We start from the raw sequence: 25,807 nt of genomic DNA, 5'->3' as shown, positions 1-25,807 counted from the left end.
ACTTTCTGGGCCATCATAAAATGCTCAGGGAGACAGACGTATAAAATCAAAAACTTTTGAAGTCTATTCAAATGTGTTCAACCCAACAAGGAACTTTCTGTCACCTTCCTAGAGTAAGTACATAGAACCATTCTCAGAGATAACTGTTTTCCTATTTCAAATGTGTCTGAGGGTTGAAGTGCTCACCAAAAATCTGTTGTTTAGGGAATAGTGGGCTGATTCATCAAATTAACATCCCCTGTTTAGTTTTGGTAACGTGTATAGTATAATAAGAATAATTAAATGGTGGGGGCGCCTGGGTGGCGCAGTCGGTTAAGCATCCGACTTCAGCCAGGTCACGATCTTGCGGCCTGTGAGTTCGAGCCCCGCGTCGGGCTCTGGGCTGATGGCTCGGAGCCTGGAGCCTGTTTCCGATTCTGTGTCTCCCTCTCTCTCTGCCCCTCCCCCGTTCATGCTCTGTCTCTCTCTGTCCCAAAAATAAAAAATAAAAAACGTTGAAAAAAAAAAATTTTAAAAAAAAGAATAATTAAATGGTGGTAACAGGTACCCTAAACTTTGTAACACTGTCAAGATTCAATTTGGAAAAAAACAGAACCACTTATGTTAACAAAAATTTTTTAACAAAAATTTTGAATAATTTCAAAATATATTATAGGGAAATTTTAAACAAAATGACTTAGAAATCTCGAGGTGTTTCAGGATCCTGGATATTAGGGGCACATGGAAGCTTAGTGAACCCAGGAGGTAACTCACTTCTGTTTTCTGGATGGGGCGCCTCAGGGAAAACCCAACCCCTGAAGGGGAGGATTGGGAGGACAGTGACCTTGGTGGGGAGCCACCTTGGTGATGGTGGGGGTGGGGCTTACTGGAGAAGGAGAAAGAAGAGGATGTTTTATTCCCACAAACTCCACATTGGGATCCCCTGGAAAGAGCACATTGGCAAAGAGGAAGGAGAGGGAAGGGGAAAGTGTGCAGCCAGGGAAGGGTCTCAGGGTAGGGGGTGACACCCTCCCGTCTCAGTGGAACCAGGCACCCAGGGATCCAGGGACCAGGGAGCAAATGCTCTGTCCCAATCGTCAGGTGCATGGGGATCCACTCTAGAAGGCACTAGAACCGAGTAGGGACGGGTCAGACCTGGCCTGGAATATTGACTCTGCCACTTGGGCGCCGTGTGACCTAGGGCAGATTTCTCAACTCTGAGCCTTAGTTTCCTCTGCATCAAAGCGGGGGGCGATAGTATTCCTACCTTCCTGAATTGATGTGGCTCAAGTTTTGTTGCCTTTTTGGTTATTCTTTGTCTCAGGTCTGCAACCTCCTGTCTTGAACCAGCCTCCCCCACTCTCAACCAAGGATCACGAGCTCTTTTTTCAAGGGACAGAATCTGGTTCTGAGAAGAAAGGGTCTTTCCACGTTTTCGGGGTCTTTGTCTTTCTGTAGAGGTCCAGCTCTTTGGATTCTCCACCCGTCTTGTCATTTGCTTCAGACCGTTCGTCCTCTGGCTCTGCCCCCACAGGTCATAACCCACCAAGATCCATTTCTCTTTCATTTCCTCTCCTGAGGGATTTGGACCACCTTTCAGTTCAGGCTTGCTCAGTCTGGCTTCCTTAAGGTGACCTGTCCAGTCTGCTTTGCTCTTTCTCTTCTGCCACAGTGTGGGTGTAGCTTGATTTTTCTCTCCATCTCGGGTGGTCAGATACATGCTTGATTCTGGAACATCGGTCAGTTTCCTCCTGGATCTCCGTGCCTTTTTGTGAACATAGTCTCCATCTCCTGATTCCACCTTACCACCCTGTTCTCTTCCACAAGAGAAGCTGACCTTGAGTGAATGAGGGGTCCAGCAGCTCCAGCAGACCGTTGCTCTGACCACCCCCCCCCCCCCCCACCTCGGGCAGAGTGCTGTCTGTACATCCCCAGTCTTGGTCAGCTGCGCGTAATAGTTTTAAGTGCGATTTAGCTTCTTGAACTCGTGTTTTTATGGATCTGGCTTCTGCTTCCAGAGACCGGCTCATTTTCAAAGTATTAGACATTGGTTCCTTTTGAACATGGAGTATTTTTTTTTTTTTTTTCTAGCTGGTTTGCTATGAGGCCACTGCTGGACCAAATCACAGGCTAGATGTGTCCAGGCCATCGGGTACTTCTGGGCTCTTGTCTTTTTTCATCATGGGGCAAAACTTCATGAGAGCTTGACATTTTTTTTTTCACTGTAGGCAGCATTATGAGTTGAACTGTATTTCCCACAACCCCCCCCCCCCCCCAAATTCATATGTTGGAGTCCTAACTCCTAGTACTTCAGGATGTGACTTTATTTGGAGATAGGGTCTTTACAGAAGTGATCAAGTTAAAATGAGGGCATTACGGTGGGCCCTAATCCAATATGACTGGTGTCCTTTATAAGAGGAGGAAGTTTGGACACAGACATGTACAGAGGGAAGATCATATAAAGACACAGGGAGAAGACAGCCATCTGTAAGTCAAGGAGAGAGCCCTGCCTCATGGCCCTCAGCAGGAACCAGGCCTCGGGTGCCTGGGTGGCTCAGTCAGTTGAGGCTCCAACTTCCAAATTCCGCTCAGGTCATGATCTCACGGTTCCTGAGTTTGAGCCCTGCATCTGGCTGTCTGCTGTCAGCGCAGAGCCTGCTTCGGATCCTCTGTCCTCCTCTCTCTCTGCCCCTCCCCCACTCACCCTCTGTCTCAAAAATAATAAATGCATTTCTGTTTTTTTAAAAAAAGAAGGAACCAACCCTATCAACACCTTGGTCTTGCACTTCCAGCCTCCAGAACTAGGAGATAAGAAATAAATTGTAAGATTTCTGTTGGGTGAGCTCCCTGGTGTGTGGTACTTTGTCACGGAAGCCCTAGCAAACTAATACAGGAAGAATAAGAAATTCTGCCTGAAGCCAAGTGAACTAATGGCTAACAAAGCAGCCATCACAGCACAGTCCGCCTTCTCCCACCGATATCCCGGGAGAGCGAGCCTGAGGCTCACATTATCAGGTTCACACTCAGCAGCGTCTGCCGGGTTCACTACGATTAGAGCTTCGGGACTGGACAAAGCTCCTCTGTGGGCCCCACTCTGAGGCTCTGCGTCCAGCTCAGCCACAGCCCTGACCACTGAGCAGGACTCTGCCTGGAACCCAACCTGTGTCTGACAACCCGGGAGAGGGCCAGGGCCAGGTGCGGGCCCATGGGAAGTCAGCCCCCTCAACTGCCACGACTCCTTTCTTTTACTTAATTCCCTTCCATGGCCCAGAGGACCCACCCTGTCCTCTGTACTTGGCTAAACACATCGTTCAAATTTATTGTGGTTCCAGTATGAATAGATTGAAGCAGAAAGTATTTGAGAGATGAGAAGAAGGAGCGTTTACCCCGGTCTGGTGTGTGTGTGTGTGTGTGTGTGTGTGTGTGTGTGTTCCACCAAAGAGAGCTTTCTGGAAGAAATGAAGCTTCAACTAGTTAGCAAGGAAGAGAGAACAACACACACGTGCATGGCATTTACTACAGGGTGCACGTTACATGTGCTGAATGCTTGACACGCAATGACCGGTTTCGTTTTTAAAACCACCCTGTGAGGTCAGTGGTATTATTAACCCTATTTACAGATGACAAAACTGAGGCAGTGAGACACTAAATGACTTGACCAAGATCACAGAGCTAATTAGAGGTGGAGCTGTACTTCAATCCCGGGGCACTGTGGCGCCCCAGTTCATGCTAGGGAGTGGAAGGGTGTGTCCGCAGGGGAACCGTGGGATTGTGTGCACTCCTCTTTCCAGCTTCTGGCAGCCGACTGCTGTCTCTCAACACTTCAGAGCTGGTGCCATCCCTACCAAGTTCCAGGGACTCCGTCCCTTTCCTGAAATCGCAGAGCAGAAGTGACTTAATATCCCCTTAACCCACCTAATGGCCAAGCCCCTCTTGACTTAAGTCAGCTCCTGCGGTGTTCGAAATTTTGGGCAATGCCTTCTCCCTCATCTGCTCCCAGGCAAGAGAACTGCCAGAATCCTACAACTCTAGGATCAGATTAGAAACGTAACAGGAACACAGTGTCTACCAAAAACAACAGGGAGCAGATTTCCCACACATGCGGAGTGGAAAGTTTATTTCTTTGGAATGAGGAATCCATGAATTATTGCATATGTGCGTTATTTGGGAGCAACAGTTCATTAAGTGATTTTAATGTTGGCTATTAATTGTTAAGTAGCAGAGGCTAAAAATCTGGGAACTATTGTAAGGGAGAACTTCCTTAGTTGGTGGGTACCACCCGAGCTCAGCCCCAAGACCCTCTGTTCTCTTTTTCACGATTTCCATCACTCACTCCAGCCCCTGGGTTCTTGTTACCTTCAGCCAGCCTGTTTTGCAGCCCGTTTTTTCCTACAAAACCACTCAGCCTTGGGCTTTTCTCTTTCACTGTGTGTTGAAGGAAGTTATAGCTGCAAGGGAGGGTCAGAAGTTTGTAAGTGCACCTTGTTCTTGCCTGCAGAGAAATGAGGATAGAGGAAGGTTTCTTGAAGAGGTCTTTGGGAGAGGAAAAAGGACAGATGTCAGGGGTGAAAGGGAGGGAGGGACGAGATGATACACATTGAATGCACCCCTGTATTGCGATCTCATTCCAGTTTTACAGGTGATGAAATAGGTTCAGAAGGGTCATGTAACTTGTTAGAGATCTCAAGGTGTTAAACAGCAGAGGTGGGATTCAGATCAAGCCTTCCCGTTGAAACGCAGCTCTCTGGGGCTGGTATACGTGGGCACCATGGGACGCTGGGACGATGGCTTCTGCGTCTCACACCAGGCAAACCGGGAGGGGGCAATGCAAGAAATAGAAAAGGGAGGGGGATGCAAGAGGAAGCCGCGGGCCGGGCGGGGGCGCTATTTCAGATATCGGTTTGGGTGGAAGGACAGGATGAGAAGGACAGATCTGGTGGCATCCAGTTGAAGGTGATAGTTTAAATAAACTCAGTAGCGAGTGCATTCTGAAGATGGCTGTGAAGAGGACAGGCTGGTTTGGGCAGAGGTGGGTGAATCTAGGGGAGCCACAACTAATCTTGAACTCTCTGGTAATTCTTTTACATCCTGTGGCCTGTTTTTCTTAGTGTTCTGGTAAGTCAGCTGAGTAGCAAATATGTAGATGTGTGTGTGTGTGTGTGTGTGTGTGTGTGTGTATGTAGATGTAGATAATATGAAGACATTAAGGGCACAGAAAATATGACTTGCATAAAGTCATATGGTTTATTTGCAGTAAAGCTTAGAAAAAAAAAAAAAAAAAGAAAAATAGCTGTTTCCCTGACTCTTCTATTTTAGCAAAGGCTTTTTCCAGCTCCCTGAAGAGCAGACCACACCCTATAAAACAGCCCATTTGGGGCATCAGTTCATTTCCATTTTTATACTTCTAAAGAAACAGTTAAAACACCCAGTGAAGAAGGATGTCCCCTGGTTTTCCTCTGGCAGAAATAAAGTAGAAATAACCGGTTCAAAGGGAACGTCAGTCCGAACTGTGTACTTTTATGTTCAACTTTAATCATTCAGATTCAAGTATCCTTGATTATCGTGACTTAAAAGCTCTTTTTGGATCATGTAGACGTAGACATAAAGTCATTTTTTAAATAGGTAAGTGATTTTTAAGCAGACAGCTGTAGTTGTAAAGCGTTTCTAGAACTCTAAGGGAATCAACTAAATAAATCCATATTTCTAAAGAATTTCTAGATTTATAAAGAAAATGATATAAAGTACACATCTGGATGGGGTATTTGGGCTACATTTGTGCTTTCTGTGTTGTTGTCCATTATGAAGGTGTTCACACAAAGATGACATTTATTTACTTATTCATTTATTTTTAATTTAATTTTTTATTTTTAAAAATTTACATCCAAATTAGTTAGCATATAGTGCAACAATGATTTCAGGCGTAGATTCCTTAGTGCCCCTTACCCAATTAGCCCATCTGCCCTTCCACAACCCCTCCGGTAACCCTCAGTTTGTTCTCCATATTTACGAGTCTCTTCTGTTTTGTCCCCCTCCCTGTTTTTATATTATTTTTGTTTCCCTTCCCTTATGTTCATCTGTTTTGTCTCTTAAAGTCCTCATATGAGTGAAGTCATATGATTTGTGTCTTTCTCTGGCTAATTTCACTTAGCCTAATACCCCCAGTTCCATCCACGTAGTTGCAAATGGCAAGATTTCATTCTTTTTGATTGCAGAGTAATACTCCATTGTAAATATGTACCACACCTTCTTTATCCATTCATCCATCGATGGGCATTTGGGCTCTTTCCGTACTTTGGCTATTGTTGATAGTGCTGCTATAAACATGGGGGTGCATGTGTCCCTTTGAAACAGCACACCTGTATCCTGTGGATAAATGCCTAGTAGTGCAATTGCTGGGTAGTAGGTTAGTTCTATTTTTAGTTTTTTGAGGAACCTCCATACTGTTTTCCAGAGTGGCTGCACCAGCTTGCATTCCCAAGATGACAATTTTTTTAAATGGATAAATAAATAAATGATAAAACTGAACACTCTCATTTATGGAAGGAAAGCACATTCTTTCTTAATTATTTGCTAAGGCAGAATTCTTTTCCTCATGAAAGACCCAGTTTGAGTTTTGCATGAGGTCATCATAGATTAGAATCACTTCGTAAGAGCTGTATGTTAAATGCGTAAAAAATTCCTACAGAAAACGAAACTTTAAACAAAACGTGCCGTTTATGAAGTTTCGTGTCACTTTCACCCAAGTAAAACAGCTTCCACCGCGTAGCAAGTTTAACTTGATTTTTTGTCGCTGTTGTTAAGCTCAGGTTTCATTTCTTAACTTTGAGAGGGCAGCGTAGTAAGTTTTATCACGCGTCATTAGAAATACAATTTGTCAGAACAAAGACTGTTGTGTAAGTATAATTACATCTTCCTGTATGATTAAATGAGGGCTGTATTGTAGCTTTTCTCAGCCGCGGCAGCTGTAGCAAACCACGTTCAGCCCATAAAAGAATTCCTGTGACTAACTGGTACTAATTGTTTACAGAACCGCCAGTGGGAGTAATATTCATGAACATTCTGGAAATGAAATATTCCAAGACCAAGTGGTTTATCCCTTGTTGTCACCACTCTGTAGTGGTTAGATTATATTAATTGTATGACCAGGCCAAGTGAAGCAAGAGTTCTTAGTTTTTTGTTGTTGATATGGAAAGGTAACTGCATTCCTGTGTTTGGGCCTCTCATCTTGTAAATGGGAAACTGAGGCTTCAAGAGCTGTTGAAGGCTTATGTAAGTCACTGACTTTTTGGCTCACACACTCCTATCACATTTTAAAGGACACCCTACAATATATATGAATACACAGTAATTTCTAAATGGCATATTTTAATGTAACTTAAAATATATTAGTTCTCAGGGTGCCTCGGTGGCTCAGTGGGTTAAGCGTCTGACTCTTGATTCGTCTCAGCTCATGATTTCATGGTTTGCGAGATTGAGCCCTGTGTGGACCACACTCCCTGCTGACAGTGCAGAGCCTGCTTGGGATTCTCTCCCTCCGTCTCTCTCTGCTTCTCCTCCTGCTCTCTTTCTCAAGAATAAATAAACTTAAAAAAAAAAAACAAACAAATTAGTTCTCAAAGTATTATGACTATTTAAAAATAAACACTCAAACCAAATTTTTAACAGATAAGAGAAAAAAGGAAATAGATGGTTTAATATTTTCTTTCCAGACCCCAAAGATTTTTTTATAACTTTATTTATTTATTTTTGAGAGAGAGACAGAGAGAGAGAAAGTAGGGGAGGGGCAGAGAAAGAGGGAGAGAGAGAATCCCAAGCAGTCTCTGCACTGTCAGTGCAGAACCTGATGTGGAGCTCGAACTCACAAACCGTGAGATCATGACCGAAGCCTAAACCGAGAGTTGGATGCTTAACCGACTGAGCCACCCAGGTGCCCTTCCACCCCAAAGATATTTGATGTGTACACCCTGCTTTGGAGACTACTGATTTAGGTCATTCAGGTTAAAAACAAAAACAAAAACTAAGAAACTTGCTGTTGAGGAGAGAATCTGTAGAAGAAAGGTTCAAGATTTAGGGGGAGGGGGTAGAGTTTGGGATACTTACTCACTATGGATATCTAGGTTAATCAGGATTAACACATAATGCCTCCCTCTGTTTTACTTCCCTTTTTTTTTTTTTTTAAATTTTTTTTTTTTTTCAACGTTTATTTTATTTTTTGGGACAGAGAGAGACAGAGCATGAACGGGGGAGGGACAGAGAGAGAGGGAGACACAGAATCGGAAACAGGCTCCAGGCTCTGAGCCATCAGCCCAGAGCCTGACGCGGGGCTCGAACTCACGGACTGTGAGATCGTGACCTGGCTGAAGTCGGACGCTTAACCGACTGCGCCACCCAGGCGCCCCTTTACTTCCCTTTTATATAGGAGTCTGTTTAGACAAGGAACAGCCCAGCTGCTAGAGCATATTCACTGGGAAAAATATAGCTTGAAGAAGTCAGGGAGGTGGCTAAGTCAGAACTTTTTCAGAGTGACAGAAATGCAACTAAAACTAAATTTCACAAGAGTCAATCTATTAGCTTGGATAGAAGTGTAACTGGGATCTCCCGGGATGATCGTGGCCTTAGACATGGCTGGGTCCAGAAGCTCAGATGATCTCATCGCATCTCTGTTGTTACAGCTCTTCCTAAGTGCACTCGATGAGCCCTCGCACTGTGGCGGGGAACACGAGTGCCGACAGTCCTGGTGTCCCGTCTCCCCTGGTCAGCAGCTCTGACAGGAAAGGGGCGTTTCTTTCTGAATGTCATATTTTCATCCCAGGGAAGACTGGCCCATGCCTACCATGACTCATTAGGAGGGCTACTGTTATGGACATCCCACCTTTAACCCGTGGAAAGAGGGCTAGAAAGGCCCTCCGAGCTGAGGGGAGACATTTACAATTACAAGGATGGGACAGGGTCTGAGCATATCCAGACAATATACTTTCACGCCATGAGAGCTCGCCTGTGTTGCGTTATAGAAGTATTTAAAAAGATATTTAAAGGGGCGCCTGGGTGGCTCAGTTGGTTAAGCGGCCGACTTCGGCTCAGGTCATGATGTCTCGGTCCGTGAGTTCAAGCCCCGCGTCGGGCTCTGTGCTGACCGCTTGGATCCTGGAGCCTGTTTCAGATTCTGGGTCTCCCTCTCTCTCTGACCCTCCCCCGTTCATGCTCTGTCTCTCTCTGTCTCAAAAATAAATAAACGTTAAAAAAAAAAAAAAGATATTTAAAAACAACAACAACAACCACCCAAACAGAATTGTTTTTCTATTAACTAATCTTTGCTATTGACTCAAGCAAGGAGTTTATAGCCTTTGGAAATGTGTGCTATAAAATGACAACCGGCGCAGCCTTTTGAAGAGAGGTATTTGTAGGAGCAAATCAGCTTCTGATTTTAGTTCATCCAGAGGCCACGCGGGTTTTTTGGACCAATTATTTCCAGACCTTGAGATAAATCACCTCCTGTGCCATTAGTACTTGAAGGATTAGCGGCCTCAAAGATTTATGTGCGGATTAATTGGGGAGTGTACGTTAGATTGCTGTGTTTAGAACCACGGTTGTCCTGCAAGTCATTTTCGTTAGTGCTTTAGTCAAAATTCTTTAGCCTTATATAATACTGACGTTGCAGGGAAATCCGAACGAGCCCTTTCTTTTTTTATTTATTTGTGGCTTGGCCTCAGCCTGCACTCTAGAGTTTAACAGCTCGCGCTAGGGGTACACGGAACATGTGGCAGCACAGGGGCATCAGTTAGTGCAAAGATGACTTCATTTGCTTCAGCTGAACGGTGCCCGAAATTGACATGACCTTGTACTGAGAGAGACAAGATGAGGTACAAGAAATACATGGCTATTCTGGAAGCCGCGGTTGGTATCACCCCGCTTAACAAAAGGGAGCTTCTCCCTGAGAGCAGAAGACATGTGAACCTCTGGCAGCACCCCGGGTAAGCAGAGGAGACCAGAAGATGCTTTGTCTGTGTTTGGGTGAGGGGGGCGGGTTCTAGGTGGAGAAAAGGGTCATCCGTGTCCTGAGGGTCATAGACGGCGAATTGGTCATGGAGAACCTGTTTCTTCCTGGTAGACAGGGCCTTGCCAGACTGAATTAAAATAGTTAGTAATAAAATTCATGGTAATAATAAGTTTCAGAAAAATCCTAGTCTAACAGCCAAGAAGATGAAGTCATGGGTATTTTTACATTCAGATATTTTAATCTTCTGATTTTGACGTTTTAAAAAATATGGCCTGTATGTGTGCATGGCAATTCTCAAAGATGAAGTAAGTGTGCCTTATTATTTTTTTTCCCTACAATGCAAGTATTTTTCTGACTAAAGTGTACATGTGGAATGTTTCAGGTAAATACTTTTTATTTTACTTTACATGTCTTTCTAATGCCCCACTAATTGTCCATGCTGAAGAAGGGTTTAGATGTTCCTTTTTGAATAATTAGAGGCCTCAATTCCTGCTTTCTTCTCTAGAGTCCTTTTTTTTAAGTGTCTTTTACACATTGAAGAGAAGTTTTTTTTTTTTAATTTTTTTTTTTTTCAACGTTTTTTATTTTTTTTATTTTTGGGACAGAGAGAGACAGAGCATGAACGGGGGAGGGCCAGAGAGAGAGGGAGACACAGAATCGGAAACAGGCTCCAGGCTCTGAGCCATCAGCCCAGAGCCTGACGCGGGGCTCGAACTCACGGACCGCGAGATCGTGACCTGGCTGAAGTCGGACGCTTAACCGACTGCGCCACCCAGGCGCCCCGAAGAGAAGTTTAATTTAAGGTGTCTGTAAGGCAGACAGTATTTTTAGGGACTGAACTGAATTTTTCAACTGTATGAACCACACACATTGGCACTTACTCAAGGGTCAACTTGAGGTATCTGTGGACCTTATGATACTTCTTTGTTAAAAGTGGAAAGTCACTAGCTTATTTAAAAAAAACTTTTTTTTTTTTAAATTTTTGTATATTTTGAGAGAGAGAGAGACAGAGAGAGCAAGCAGCAGAGAGGCAGAGAGAGAAAGAGAGAGAGAATCCCAAGCAGGCTCCGCGCTGTCAGTGTGGAGCCTGATGTGGGGCTTGAACTCATGAACCGTGAGACCATGACCTGAGCTTAACCAACTGAGCCACACAGGAGCCCCATCCCTAGCTTATTTTTATCATAGAAACAATATACATTCATTAGAGAAGATTTAGAAAATATAGGGAAAAAAGGGGCAAAATCATCCATAGTCTCATCTCACTAAGAGAATTATTATAATCATTTAGGTCAGTAGTTTGCAATGGAGGGAAGGAGGGAGGACATTTGGCAATGTTTGGGCACAATTTTTTTTTATATTAAATATAATTTATTGTCAAGTTGGTTTCCATACAGCACCCAGTGCTCATCCTAACAGGTGCCCTCCTCAATGCCCATCACCCACTTTCCCCTCTCCTCTACCTCCTATCAACCCTGTTTGTTCTCAGTATTTAAGAGTCTCCTATGGTTTGCCTCCCTCTGTCTCTGTAACTTTTTCCCCCCATCCCCTCCCCCATGGTTCTCTGTTATGTTTCTCAGGATCCACATATGGGTGAAAACATATGGTATCTGTCTTTCTCTGCCTGACTTATTTCACTTAGCATAATACCCTCCAGTTCCATCCATGTTGCTACAAATGGCCAGATTTCATTCTTTCTCATTGCCAAGTAGTATTCCATTGTGTATATAAACCACATCTTTGTTATCCATTCATCAGTTGATGGACATTTAGGCTCTTTCCATCATTTGGCTATTATTGAAAGTGCTGCTATAAACATTGGGGTACAAGTGCCCCTATGCATCAGCACTCCTGTATCCCTTGGGTAAATTCCTAGCAGTGCTATTGCTGGGTCATAGGGTAGATCTATTTTTAATTTTTTGAGGAACCTCCACACTGTTTTCCAGAGCGGCTGCACCAGTGTGCATTCCTACCAACAGTGCAAGAGGGTTCCCGTTTCTCCACATCCTCTCCAGCATCTATAGTCTCCCGATCTGTTCATTTTAGCCACTCTGACTGGTGTGAGGTGATATCTCAGTGTGGTTTTGATTTCTATTTCCCTGATGAGGAGTGACGTTGAGCATCTTTTCATGTGTCTGTTAGCCATCTGGATGTCTTTAGAGAAGTGTCTATTCATGTCTTCTGCCCATTTCTTCACTGGATTATTTGTTTTTCGGGTGTGGAGTTTGCTGGGTTCTTTATAGATTTTGGATACTAGCCCTTTATCCAATATGTCATTTGCAAATACCTTTTCCCATTCTGTCGGTTGCCTTTTAGTTTTGTTGATTGTTTCCCTTGCAGTGCAGAAGCTTTTTATCTTGATGAGGTCCCAATAGTTCATTTTTGTTTTTAATTCCCTTGCCTTTGGAGATGTGTTGAGTAAGAAATTGCTGTGGCTGAGGTCAGAGAGGTTTTTTTCCTGCTTTCTCCTCTAGGGTTTTGATGCTTTCCTGTCTCACATTCAGGTTCTTTCATCCATTTTGAGTTTATTTTTGTGAATGGTGTAAGAAAGTGGTCTAGTTTCATTCTTCTGCATGTTGCTGTCCAGTTGTTCCAGCGCCATTTGTTAAAGAGACTGTCTTTTTTCCATTGGATATTCTCTTTCCTGCTTTGTCAAAGATTAGTTGGCCATACATTTGTGGGTCCAATTCTGGGATCTCTCTTTTATTCCATTGGTCTATGTGTCTGTTTTTGTGCCAATACCGTACTGTCTTGATGCTTATAGCTTTGTAGTAGAAGCCAAAGTCTGGGATTGTGATGCCTCCCGTTTTGGTTTTCTTCTTCAATATTACTTTGGCTATTCGGGGTCTTTTGTGGTTCCATACAAATTTTAGGATTGCTTGTTCTAGCTTTGTGAAGAATGCTGTGTTTGGGCACAATTTTGGCTGTTATAACCTAGGGAGTTGCTTCTGTTATCTAGTGGATGGAAGCCAGGAATGCTGTCCAACATCCTAAGTACAGCTCCTCTACCCCCAACACAGTACAGCCCCAGTACAGCCCCTCTACCCCCAACAGTGAATTATCCAGCCCAATGGGGTGCCTGGGTGGCTCTGTCAGTTGAGCATCTGACTTCAGCTGAGGTCATGATCTCAGAGTTCATGAGTTCGAGCCCTGTGCTGGGCTCACTGCTGTCAGCACGGAATCTGCTTTGAATCCTCTGTCCTTCCTCCTCTCTCTCTGCCCCTACCCCACTCATGCTCTCTCTCTCTCAAAAATAAATAAACACTTAAAAAAACAAAACAAAATAAAACAAAAACTTAAAAAAAAAAATTATCAAGCCCCAAATGTCAATAGTGCTGCTGTTGAGACATTTGATTTAGTCAGATTTTCTTCCCATATGTAAAAAGTAGTTTTTATTAGAAACACATTAGATGTTTCTTTAAGAAATGTTAGGGATGCTTCAGAATGGAATCCTGAGGCCTCATCATCATCATTATTAATTATTTTACAGTTGTCTCGAGGAGGGAAGGAAGTGTATATGTGCGCCGAGAGGGCAAGGGGTATATAGTGACTCTGGGAGTCCATGTGGGTTGATGTTTAGTGATGAAGACGTTCTGTAATGACCAAATTGTGACTCTTCAAGTACCACCAAGAGGTTGGGCTTACTGGGGTCGGACGTTTGTCCTAGAATGGCAGAAGTTCACAGCCGGGAGGACCTCCTGTCAGGGATGGCAGACAGGTCTCCGATGGCCTGATGAAGCTAGGTGATGTGTGGGCTGCTCATAGCGTCAAGCTGGGGAGGCCCCCAGGTCAAGTCTGGGCTTAGCAGAGAAGGGGTATTGTGACTGATGAGAGATACTTGTTCTGGACAGAATGATACAGGAAATTGGAGAGGCGCAATGTGTGGCCTATATCGTCATCATTCCTTAATTCTAATTTTAGTCTTTGATTTTTACAAGTGTGGACTGAGCCTCTTTTGAGTCATCACGGTCGAGGGCTTGGCCCTCAGACAGCAGCTGGATGTTCTTAGTTTCTGGCTCAAGATCATTCGTTATAAGGGATTTTCCCTAAACCCCCGCAATTCAGATGTGTACATTGATTGCCACATTATTCATTTCTTTTTGGAGATAACCTTTTGTAGCCATTGGAATGAGTAAGTGCCTTAAGTAGAAACATCTCTGCTTCTCCTCGTTTCCCTAAGTCAAGGCAAATAGAAGTCAAACGATTTGTTCCAAATGATTCTTAATAAAGGAAGTTGGATGCTCTCTCTCCCTTCTCTCTCTCCCTCTCTTACTCATTCTCCCTCCCTCTCTCTCTCCCTCATTCTCTCTTTTTAAAAAAATTTTTTAATGTTTATTTATTGTTCAGAGATAGAGAGAGACAGAGTCCAAGCAGGGAAGGGGCGGAGAGAGAGGGAGACACAGAATCTGAAGCCGGCTCCAGGCTCTGAGCTGTCAGCACAGAGCCCGATGCGGGGCTCAAACCCGCAAACTGCTAGGTCGTGACCTGAGCCGGAGTCCGACACTTCACCGACTGAGCTGCCCAGGCGCCCCTCTGCCCTTTTTTTAAGAGAACATTCCCTTAAGGCTGATGAAATGGTGCTGCATCACAGAACAACGAGATCTTTCTTGTATCTCTAAATACTTTGAGCTCTTTACACACACACGGACTAAACGTTGTTTTGCTGGTTCTCATTCTTTTGTTTGCTGACTCCCTCTTCACCTAACACAGTCTTCCTTTGGACATCTTCATATACCTCACTAAGTAGTCAACTCTCCTTTCCTGGAGATCCTAGGAGGGGTTATCTCCTGCTGGTGAATTTCACCAATCCGTTCCAAATCTTTCAGGGTCACTTTGATGTCTTATTTTTCACATTTGTAATGGACATACGAATCTCTGTTAAAATGCAGATTCTAATTCTGTAGGTATGGTGGGGCCCGAGGGTCTGCATTTTAACAAGCTTCCAGGTGCTGCTGTCAACCCAGGTGATGACCAGTCAGTGGTCCAGGCGATGTTGATGGTTCAGTCCATGAACCACACTTTGAGGAGCAAACTCCTAGAGACATGCTCTCCGTGAGCATGCTTGCTTTCCTCTTGACCTCAGACTTTTCTGATCTTCCTGAGGCCTTGGCGTCCCCATGCCTCCCTCCTCTCTGCCGTCGTTAGAGATGTCAGTGGTGAGATGGCAGGTGGCTGGCGGTGCTTGTGTGGAGGGAAATCTGCCCTCGAGCATTCTGACCAGAGATCCCCGTTGGGCTGGTTGAGTAGACAGTGAAGCTGGTATTTTTTTTCCAAGAATTCAGGCCCTTTCATTCTTTTTAAGAAATATTACAATTGCTGCAGCATGTAATACTGCGTAGTATTCAAGAACAGCTGCTTTTGCATTTTAAAACATAATTGGAAGTCAGGTCATGATTCAGTTTTCAAGACCTCAAGGAATTCATTCACGCCAACGCCCTCCTCCTTTGACTTGAGTACTTTGTCTTGCTGTCTGCAAACAGGGCTGTGCTTGGACTTCTCTCTGCAAACTGTAGTCACATGACAGAACAGAACAACCAGCTACCAACCAATGACCATGTGTTGCAAGTTCACTGAAGCACAGTTCGGATTACTTCCGCATGCGCGCGTTCACCCCAATGCCCGCCACATGATAGGTGCTCAGCAAATATTTGCCAGTGCTTAACTTGGCTTCAGCATAGCCACAAATAAAGGGGAAAAAAGTGTTTAGGGGGCCCTCGGGTGGCTCAGTAGTTTGAGTGTCCGACTCCTGATTTCAGCTCAGGTTCTGGTCTCACGGTTCGTAGGATCGAGCCTTGCATCAGGCTTTGCACTAGCTGTGGGAAGCCTGCCTGGGATTCTCTCTCACTGTCCCTTCCCTGCTTGTGCTTGTTCACTCTCTCTCTCTTTCAAAATAAATTTAAAAAAATGTTTAAAGGGATTGACATTCAAACACAGAAAAAATACTGATCCACCTATGGATTTTCCTTTTAGTATTTGTCCAGTTTTTTTTTTTAATGTTTATTTTTGAGAGAGAGAGACAGAGCAAGAGCTGGGGAGGGGCAGAGAGAGAGGGAGACACGAAATCTGAAGCAGGCTCCAGGCTCTGAGCTGTCGGCACAGAGCCCGACACCGGGCTCAAACTCACGAACTGTGAGATTGTGACCTAAGCAGAAGTCGTTCACTTAACCAACTGAGCCACCCAGGTGCCCCTAAAATTTGTCCAGTTTTTCAGTGCTAACTCATGTTACCCGACATTAATTTTACATATCTGCCAATACTATTGAAAACTAAGAATATAATTTAGTTCTTTTGCAAGCTATTATTAGATTTAAAAGTAGCCCTAGTCAAAGTACCCCTAATCAATGGTAGCATATTTTAGAAATGGTTGATTGTTACTGGTGGTTCCTATACGGTCAAAAACCTTGGGACTATTATAAAAGAAAGGTAAAACCAAGATGTTTTAGAAATGCAAAGATTCAAAACAGTTAAAAAGCAATCTGCTTCAATACAAGAAACAAGCGCTTTTTGTGGCTGGGATACCTGTAGAAAAATTTCGTATTAAGGCCAAAAGCATAACCAAGCCCATCTTGATTTGCTGGCCACTTATTTATCTTTGGAAGTAATAATAGAAACCAGGCATGGGCTGGGCTCTAATCCTGTGGCTTGCTTTGTAGGCTGTCCAGATGGCCTTGCCTTAGCCAGTTCCTACATTTCCTGCTGATCCTTGCAGGAGAAGGGAAATGTGTCCCCTGCCTGTACAAATAAAATCGACACTATCTTTTATTTCTGTTTCATTGTGTAGAGAGGGTTTTGCACAGACACCACAATATCACTTTGTCTCGCAAGCAGAAGAGTAGGTCCAGAACACTCAAGAAGCCACATTCTTCCTCCCACTGATGTGACTGCCCTGTGTGAAGCTGCCAGGGCCCAGGCCTCGCTCAGAAGTGAGCTTGCCTCCTTGTGTGGTTTGAAAGCCATATGCAGGCTTTTTTTTTTTTTTAAGTTTATTTATTTCTTTTGACAGAGAGAGAGAGAGAGAGAGAGAGAAAGAGAGAGCACGTGCGTGTGGGGGGGAGGGGCAAAGAGGGAGGGAGAGGGAGAATCCCAAGCAGGCTCCATGCTGTCACTGCAGAGCCCAAACATGGGGCCTGAACCCATGAATTGTGAGATCATGACCTGAGCCAAAATCAGGAGTCGGACCCTTAACCGACTGAGCCACTCAGATGCCCCCATATTCAGGATTAATAAAAATGTGCAGAAGGGATGTTTCTTGGATTTTCTTAGAATGAGGAATAAAAAAAAAAAAAAAGTGCCATCTTTTTTTTCTAATATTTTTTTAAATGTTTGCTTATTTTTGAGAGAGGGAGAAAGACAGAGTGTGAGTGGGGGAGGGGCAGAGAGAGAGGGAGACACAGAATCCGAAGCAGGCTCCAGGCTCCCAGCTGTCAGCACAGAGCCTGATGCGGGGCTCGAGTCCATGAACCGTGAGATCATCACCTGAGCCGAAGTTGAGCCACCCAGGCACCCCACCTTTTTTTAAATAGGTACATTAAAAAAAACTTTTTTTTTTTTTTAATTTTAGAGAGAGAGAGAGTGAGAGATCGAGGGAGAGGGGCAGAGCAAGAGGGAGAATCCCAATCAGACTCCATGCCCAGTGCAGATGTAGGGCTTGATCCCACGATTCTGGGATCATGACTTGAGCTGAAATCAAGAGTTGGACGCTCAACCGACTGAGCCAACCAGGTGCCCCAAAGCCATCTTTTCTAATGGTGGGCAATCCATAAATATAAACATAAAGATGAGCCAGTATTATAAATGCTATGAAAAATGAATTTTCTTTTAATTTAAAATATTTTCTCTATTGTTTATTTTAAAACGGTAAATTTTTGGACACCTGGGTGGCTCAGTTGGTTGAGTGTCTGGCTGTTGATTTCAGTTTAGGTCATGGTCTCACCAGTTTGTGGGATCGAGCCCCATGTTGGGCTCTGTGCTGACAGTGTGGAACCTGCTTGGGATTCTCTCTCTGCCCCTCCCCTGCTTGTGCATGTGCACTCTCTCTCTCTCTCTCTCTCTCTCTCATGTGCTGTCTCTCTAAATAAATAAATTGAATTAAATGATAAAAAATAAAATGGTAAATATTATTTACCATTGCACTTAAATATTATTAAGTGCATTTTACTGTAATTAAAAAAACTAGTTTTCTCTAGATGTTTTCCACCTGTTGAGTATTTTTTCATCTGAAAAGTGAATTCTTATAGGACCTTATTCCTTAGAATGATGGTGCCAAACTTTACGCGGGTACTCATTTTCTCCATTTTTTGAAGACTGAAAATACTAGGAGCAGTAATTCCACTCCTAGATACATACATGAGAGGTATGTAAACTGTCTACCTAAACACTTGTGCATAATAGCCCAAACGTGGAAACAACCAAAATGTGCACTGGCTGATGAAAATATAAATAAAGTATATCCATGCAATGGAATATTACTTGGCCATAAAAAGGAGTGAAATTCTGACACAGGCTACAGCTTGGATGGAACTCTAAAACATTATGCTAAGTAGATGAAACCAGTCACAGAAGGTCACATATTTTTTTAAGTTTGTTTTTAGAGAGAGAAAGCGTGTGCAAGTAGGGGAGGCACAGAGAGAGGGAGACGGAAAATCCCAAGCAGGCTCCGCGCGGAGCCTGACGTGGGGCTCGAACTCATAAACTATGAGATCATGACTTGAGCCAAAGTTGGACACTTAACCGAGCCACCCAGGCGCCCCCAAAAGGCCATGCATTTTATGCGTTTGTTTATGAAGCATCCGGTACAGGTCAATCTGTAGAGACAAACTTAAACTGGTGGTTGCCAGGATGGGGTGGCCAGGTGGGGGAACCAGGGCAGTGCAGGATGAGGTCTAAGGGGTGCGAGGCTTCTTTCTTGAAGTAATGAGAATGTTCTAAAATGGATTATGGTGATGGTTGCACAACTCTGTGAATATACTAAAAGCCATGTTATAAATGGCTGAATTGCGCGGTATGTGAATTCCGGTGCATTTCCCAGAATCTCACGGTGCTGGGAGTGACCGTGTTGGATTTTTAAACGCACTGTCTTTTTCAGGGTGCGGAGTGCCGCATTACTGTCATCTCCCTGTGAGTGGGACTGGTACCTGGGCCGCACCTCCTGGAGTGAGCATTCCACAAAGCATAGACGTGTGCAAGCTGACAGCCTGCTTTACCAGGTACTTCGTTTTTCCTCTCATCAACCTGGTCACCGGCTCTCCTCCTCCTAAAGTTTGGTGTAAATTTTTTCACATCCTAGACAATGTCGAGGCCACCGTTTTCAGTGTGGCTGATAGAGAAACTGTTCCATATCAGAGAAAATTTAATTGTAATATTTTATTTATCAAGGAACAGAAGCATCGTACCTGCATTTATGGTCTGAATTGTTAGGTATAGCTTTGCCACGGTTGGATGAGAACTAATTGAGAACTTTCCTGGCTGGAGCATGTAAGTCCAACTCCTGTGGTTCAGGATAAATGCCTGACAGGGTATGTTAGTGTCTGGGGTTATAGGTCATTCTGGTAAATCATGTTTTTTTCATTATCTTTGATGGAGCAGAATTATGTAACAGTGATAAGCACATTGCTGCAGATATTAAAGGCATCGGTCGCACTGGCTTCCAAAGATTAATTATGTACAAGCTTTTAGTGAAAGAGCTAAGAGTGAGTATTATCTATTTACTGATTCAATTTTAGGTAGGAATTAAATGAGATTTACAAGGTATTAAATTTTATTTTGACAGATGCTGGGATGTATTTGTTCTTAGTTACACTTTAACCCCTGATTAGAGGTCAGTCCATGGCGGCTGGAAGGGGGTTGGAATATTTTTCATGTGCTTGTTTCATAATTCCTGTCTGTTTAAGCTTGCAGCCCCTGCCTGGGTGCATTCTAGCTATGTGTCAGAGCTGGAGTTTAATAGACTGTGAATAGCACGCTCCAGGGTGGCAGATGGCTGTTCAAATCCCAGCGTTCCTGCCTTCTAATTGAATGATTTGGGGGCACATGTCTTCATGTTTCTGAGCTTCAGATCCTTCATCTGTGAAAACAGAGTGTCAGTATGAAGCTAAATAAGTAAAGTATAGCAGGAACCAGGCATATGCCAAGGCCTTTCTCGGAGTCTAGTTGTCCAAATGGGGACACCTGCACGGGGGAGCCCTTAGTTTCCACTGAACTGTCAGGGTTTTGTTTGCTGGGATGTTCCCTATGGAGCTCTTAAAGTTTCCAAACATAGGAAGGCAGATGCTTGCCTGGACTCCAGCAGTGGTTTTCCTGAAACTAGATTTCTGGGTAGGATCTTCTGATTTGGTCAAATGAACTGGAGGAGCAGCCTGGAGTGTGGCAAAGGAAGATGATGCAGGCATTGTCTGTAGGAGGGAAGGCTCTTTGTGACTCAAAGGACCCCCCTGCTAAATACTTCCCTGGTTTTGATTCCCCGTACTAGTGACCGCAGGCCCTTTGACGTCAGTTTGTTTTCCCAAGTCAGAGCCTTGTTCTAAAGCTCTTTCCTGTGTAGAAACTTAAGTGTGGCTTTCTGGGATGACTTAGTCTCGGGTGAGCTTGGATGGCGACGGTTTTTTCCCAGTGCATCTCCTGTCACCTTAGTTTCAGATCCGGCAGACATTTATGAAGAGCCTTTTATTTGCCAGGCACTGGGCAAAGTGCATTCACCGATGTTGTTTAACCCCAGAATAACGCTGAGAGGGAAGGGGTTATGACCACCTCCCTTTTGCAAATAAAGAAACACTGAGATTCACAGATGTTAAGTGATTTCCCCAAAGTCGCACAGACACTGACTCCCAACTTCAGTGCGATTCCTACCGTCCCAGCTGACTGTGTGACTCTCCAGAGTGTGGGGACTTAGCTCCTCAACTGAGAATAGTAGCAGACTTTTGTCAAGAGCCAGTTCTGGTCCACCGGTGGTGGTTGCCTGGGGTTCAGGATCTTCAGGTGCTGTCCAAGTCTGCTGAAGCAAGCATGTGGTGATCCATTAGTATCCAGTGTCCTTGGGTGGAGGAGGGTGCCTGCGGAGCCTGCCCTTGACCTTGACCTGAGGTTTCTGATATCAGCCTTCTGGAAGGATGTGAGTCTGGGCAGAGTCTCACTTCCTAGACGTGGCTTCTCATTGTTAGGCAATTTAGATACCTCACACTTATCATGGACTCACCCCATTACATGGGCTTAGAAAAGTCAGTTGAAGGTGAAAACTTGAAACTTTTCCTTCTGTGCACCTGAGAGCCCCTCTGCAGTCCCGTCTCCCCTGGGGCTCCTCAGTCTATCAGAATACTTGGGGAGCTCACCCCAGCAGCATAGACCCACACAGTAGTGCTCAGGCTTTAGGGCATCAGAAACTCCTGGAAGGGCTTGATAAAACAGATTCCTGGGTTGTGGCCCCCCCCCCCCCCCCCCCATCCTTAGAGTTTCTGCTTCAGTCAGTGTGGGATGAGGCTCAGGGATATGCATTTCTAACAAGTTCCTGGCCAGGCCATTCTTGGTTTCCAGACCACACTTCTGAGAACCATTAACTTAGAAAGCACTTCTACGAGCTGGTTTAGAGCATGGGCCTGTTTATATGCGGTCTCTGTGGGGGCGCCTGGGTGGCTGAGTCGGTTGAGCGTCTGACTTCAGCTCAGGTCGTGGTCTCGCAGTTCGTGGGTTCGAGCCCCACGTCGGGCTCTGTGGTAACAGCTCAGAGCCTGGAGCCTGTTTCAGATTCTGTATCTCTCTCTCTCTCCCCCTCCCCTGCTCATGCTCTGACTCTCTCTGTCTCTCAAAAATAAATGTTAAAAAAAAATACATATATGTAGATGGTCTATGTGGCCACTTGCCCTCCCTGAAGTGAAGGGATTGTTTCCTCAAACCTTTAATGAGCATCTCACACAGAACCTGACGCAAATTAGGAGGAACATAAAGGCTCATCCATGGGGTACTTGGGGGTCTAATTTGGAATCAGTAATTGCATTGCTGTGTGAAAAGGCTGGTACCCACCCCTTTTGGTGGATGTGAGCAGAAGGCCTGAGGCAGTGACTAAGTGAGGTGGGCCTCCTGGGGGAGGTGATATTTGAGAGGCAACTGGAGGACGAAAAGTTGTTGGCTATGTGGGCAATGGGGGAAAAGGAACTTGGGGAGCAGAGTCTGGACACCCCAGGCCAGGCTAGAAGAAAAGTTGTCGTGTGTGGTGAGAATCCCGCTGTCATTCTAACATGAATGACATGTATCAGAGCTGTAGTAAAAACAATGAAAGCTTGGGGCGCCTGGGTGGCTCAGTTGGTTGAGCGTCCAACTTTGACTCAGGTCATGATCTCCCGGTTCGTAAGTTTGAGCCCCGCGTTGGGCTCTGTGCTGATGGCTTGGAGCCTACTCCAGATTCTGCGTCTCCCTCTCTCTCTGCCCCTTCCCCACTCATGCTCTGTCTCTGTCTCTCAAAAATGAATAAACATTAAAAAAAAAACAATGAAAGCTTTATGTTTATTTGTGGGCTCCCCATAAAATAGTTGGTACTGTGATACATGTTTTATCTGCATTGTCTCTTTTATTTTATTTTTAATTAAAAAAATTTTTTAATGTTTATTTATTTTTGAGAGACACAGGTAGGGGTAGAGAGAGAGGGAGACACAGGATCCGAGGCAGGCTCCAGGCTCTGAGCTGTCAGCGCAGAGCCTGACCTGACGCGGGGCCCGAACTCACCAACCGTGAGATCATGACCTGATGCTGAAGTCGGACACTTAGCCTACTGAGCCACCCAGGGGCCTCTGCATTGTCTCTTTTGATTCTCATAACCACCCTGTGAGGTGTAGGTCCAACTATACTCCCGATGGACCTCAAACGAGCTGGCTTCAACAAGGGAGATTTATAGTCCTGGAGGCTGAAAGTCTGAAATCAAGCTGCAGGCAGACGCGTTTCCTTCAGTGGGTTATAAGGGAAAGATCTGTTCTGGGCATCTCTACTTGACTTCTAGATGCACGACTTGCCTCTGTGTGTGTCCGTCTTTGTGTCCAAATTTCCCCTTTCTGGACAGACACCACTGTATTGGATTAGGACCTGTCGAAAATCTCGCCTTAATTCGATTACCTCTATCCAGACCCTGTTTCCAAATACGGTCACATTCTGAGGTGACGAGGGTCAGGACTTCAACATATGAATGTTGTAGGGACACAATACAACCCATAACACCATTTTACAGCTGAAGAAAGGGAGGCTCAGAGGTTTTAGGTAAGTGCCCAAAATCTGTGTAGATCAGAAACAGTTGACTAGTGGTCATAGGTTAAATCTAAGAAGTTAGCAGAACGGGGGCTTGTTGACTTCACAGCTGTGCTCTGTCACCCAGTGCTTTACTGGCTTCTAGCGTTTTCTTTGTTTCTGCCATGTTTCCACAAGGTTCCCTGGGAACCCAGTGGGGTGGAGACCAGGGTGCCAAGCCGCTAGCCTGTTAGTTTCTGGTTCTTGAGTTTCTGGATAAGATATTCTTCCATTTCAGTTGTCTATCTTACCTGCTTGTCTGTGGGAAGTTATTAGAGTATAGGAAACATTTAAAATCCATGAAAGAAAGGGGCTATCTTTTTCCAGATGATGTGCTCTTTCTGCTGTTAAAATGTTAACTATCTATAAATGCACAGTTTTTCTGAGTATAGCTATTCTATTCTTAATGTCCTTCCCAAACAGCCTAAATGTTTGTAAATGATGTGTTAACAATGTGTTAGCCCTTAAACTTGTACTCTAAGTACATTTACCTGGAATTATTTCACCATTAAGGGACTTAAGCACCTTAGTTGTCTATCTATAAAGATTCAGACACATAGTAGTTTTGTTGGTATCCACACAAGAATTCCATATTTTCTTCCCTAAGTATTTAAAATGTTCTAAATACTTATCCAAAGACGTTGTCATTTTAGCAATTCAAGCAAACTTTCACGAGAAACTCGTACACCACTGAAACGAAAGAAAAATAAAAATAAGAAGGGTTCACTCTTACTTTTGAATGCTTTAGCTATAGGCTGACATGTTTTCCAAACAAAAATTGGAGCGCGTGGTTTACTCATGAAATCAACAAGACAAAGTGGTGGCCATCTGGCCTATCTCTGGAAATCTGAGATGTCTGCACACTGTTAAGTATAGCACATAGATGAGTAATGCTCAAGCTAGGGTCTGAAACAGAAATGTAATGATACTCCTGCATGTTTAAGAGAATCCAGAACCTAAGGATGGGGAGATGGCTAGGTGCTTTCCAACCCAGAGCCCTATCTGTCTCTTACTTTTCATAGCCAAATTTCTTTCCTTTTTGAATTTTATTTATTTATTTATTTATTTAAATTTTGGTTAGTTAACATACAGTGCAATATTTGGTTCAGCAGTAGAATTCAGTGATTCATCAGCTACATTCAACATCCAGTGCTCATCACAAGTGCCCTCCTTAATACCCATCACCCATTTAGCCCTTCCCTCCACCCAGCACCCCTCCATCAACCCTCAGTTTGTTCTGTTTTTGTTAAGAGTCTCTCGTGGTTTGTTTCCCTTTCTTCTCTTCCTTCCCTTCCCATATGTTCATCTCTTGTTTCTTCAATTCCACATATGAGTGAAAGCATGTACTGTATTTTTCTTTCTCTGATTGACTTGTTTCACTTAGCATAATACACTGTAGCTCCATCCATGACGTTGCAAATGACAAGATTTCAGTCTTTTTGGTGGCTGAGTAGTAGCCCGTTGTGTATACATACCACATCTTCTTTATCCATTCATCAGTCGATGGACATCTGTCACAGCCAAATTTCTTACAAGGATTCGCTGTACTTATCTCTTTTCCTCCCCACCACCTGCCCTTCTTTCTAGCACTTCTCCTCCATCTACTCTAGCCGCTTAGCGGTCCAGTAATGGTTCCATGTACCCTATGAACTAGGCACTGCACTGCCTGAGGAAATTTACATGGACAAGGCTCTTCCCTGGATGGGAGTTCAGTCTTATTTGTGATCGGCAGTTATACTGCTATGCATGCTGCCTGATTTGGGCCTCTGGTGCTGTGGCTGTGTGGGGAATCCTAGAGGAAACCTGATTCCCATTAACCTGCTAGAATTGAGATAAATAGTTTGCAGCTAGCTTCTGCTTGGAAGGGGTATCATCATTAGAGCTCTATTTTTGGTACTTTGTCACATTTTTATCAACAGAGTGGTTGGTGACAGCAGTTTTCAGTTCAGCCAGATTTTGATTCTTGTTTGGAAGTAATCTGGTTGTATAGCAAGATTAGACAAGATATCCTGGACAGAATTTCCCCCACTTAATCATAATTATATTGATATTTAAAAAAAAATGATTGATTTTAATAATATACATAGTTATTTGATTATAGTTACTCTTTTTTTTAATGTTTATTTATTTTTGAGACAGAGAGCACAAGTGGGGAGGGCAGAGAGAGAGGGGACAGAGGATCTGAAGTGAGCTCTGTGCTGACAGCAGAGAGACTGATGTGGGGCTCGAACTCGCAAACTGTGAGATCATGGCCTGAGCTGAAGTTGGACGCTTAACCGACTGAGCCACCTGGGCGCCCCGTTTGTAGTTACTCTTAATACTTGATATTGATATTTGAAATATAATTGTTGATATTCAAAAAATCAACTTCAGGTCTTAAGTCTAGTTAACTAAAATAATTAACTCTGTCCACACGCTGTGAAAGAGTCTTTATGATATGTTAAAGTTTAAATTTGTCTCTTCTGATGGCTTCAGCTCAGCATGATAAATTTGACAAGAAAGAGGGATACTATCCCAAGACTTAGAACAAGAATCAAAATACTTTAGCAACCGGATGATGAGAACTAGATC

General features: G+C 44.1%; 1 protein-coding gene across 4 annotated transcripts in view; it reads left to right on the top strand.

Annotated features, from left to right (window-relative positions):
* The window catches only part of TJP2 (tight junction protein 2), a 131,910-nt gene that overhangs the window by 12,400 nt on the left and 93,703 nt on the right, over nt 1-25,807 (top strand). The window contains exons 1-2 of one of the 4 annotated variants that reach the window (XM_058695756.1): nt 9,546-9,950; nt 19,059-19,179. In XM_058695756.1, coding sequence (XP_058551739.1) covers nt 9,835-9,950; nt 19,059-19,179 — 237 coding nt within the window. In that variant the 5' untranslated portion in view covers nt 9,546-9,834. Of the gene's footprint in view, nt 1-9,545; nt 9,951-19,058; nt 19,180-25,807 lie in introns of those variants that run through there. The other 3 variants (XM_058695752.1, XM_058695751.1, XM_058695758.1) reach the window with 3 other exon arrangements.

The sequence above is a fragment of the Neofelis nebulosa genome, chromosome 12 (assembly GCF_028018385.1).
Source record: "Neofelis nebulosa isolate mNeoNeb1 chromosome 12, mNeoNeb1.pri, whole genome shotgun sequence".
In the NCBI taxonomy this organism is placed as follows: domain Eukaryota; kingdom Metazoa; phylum Chordata; class Mammalia; order Carnivora; family Felidae; genus Neofelis; species Neofelis nebulosa.
This window is presented reverse-complemented; position numbering and strand designations above follow the sequence as displayed.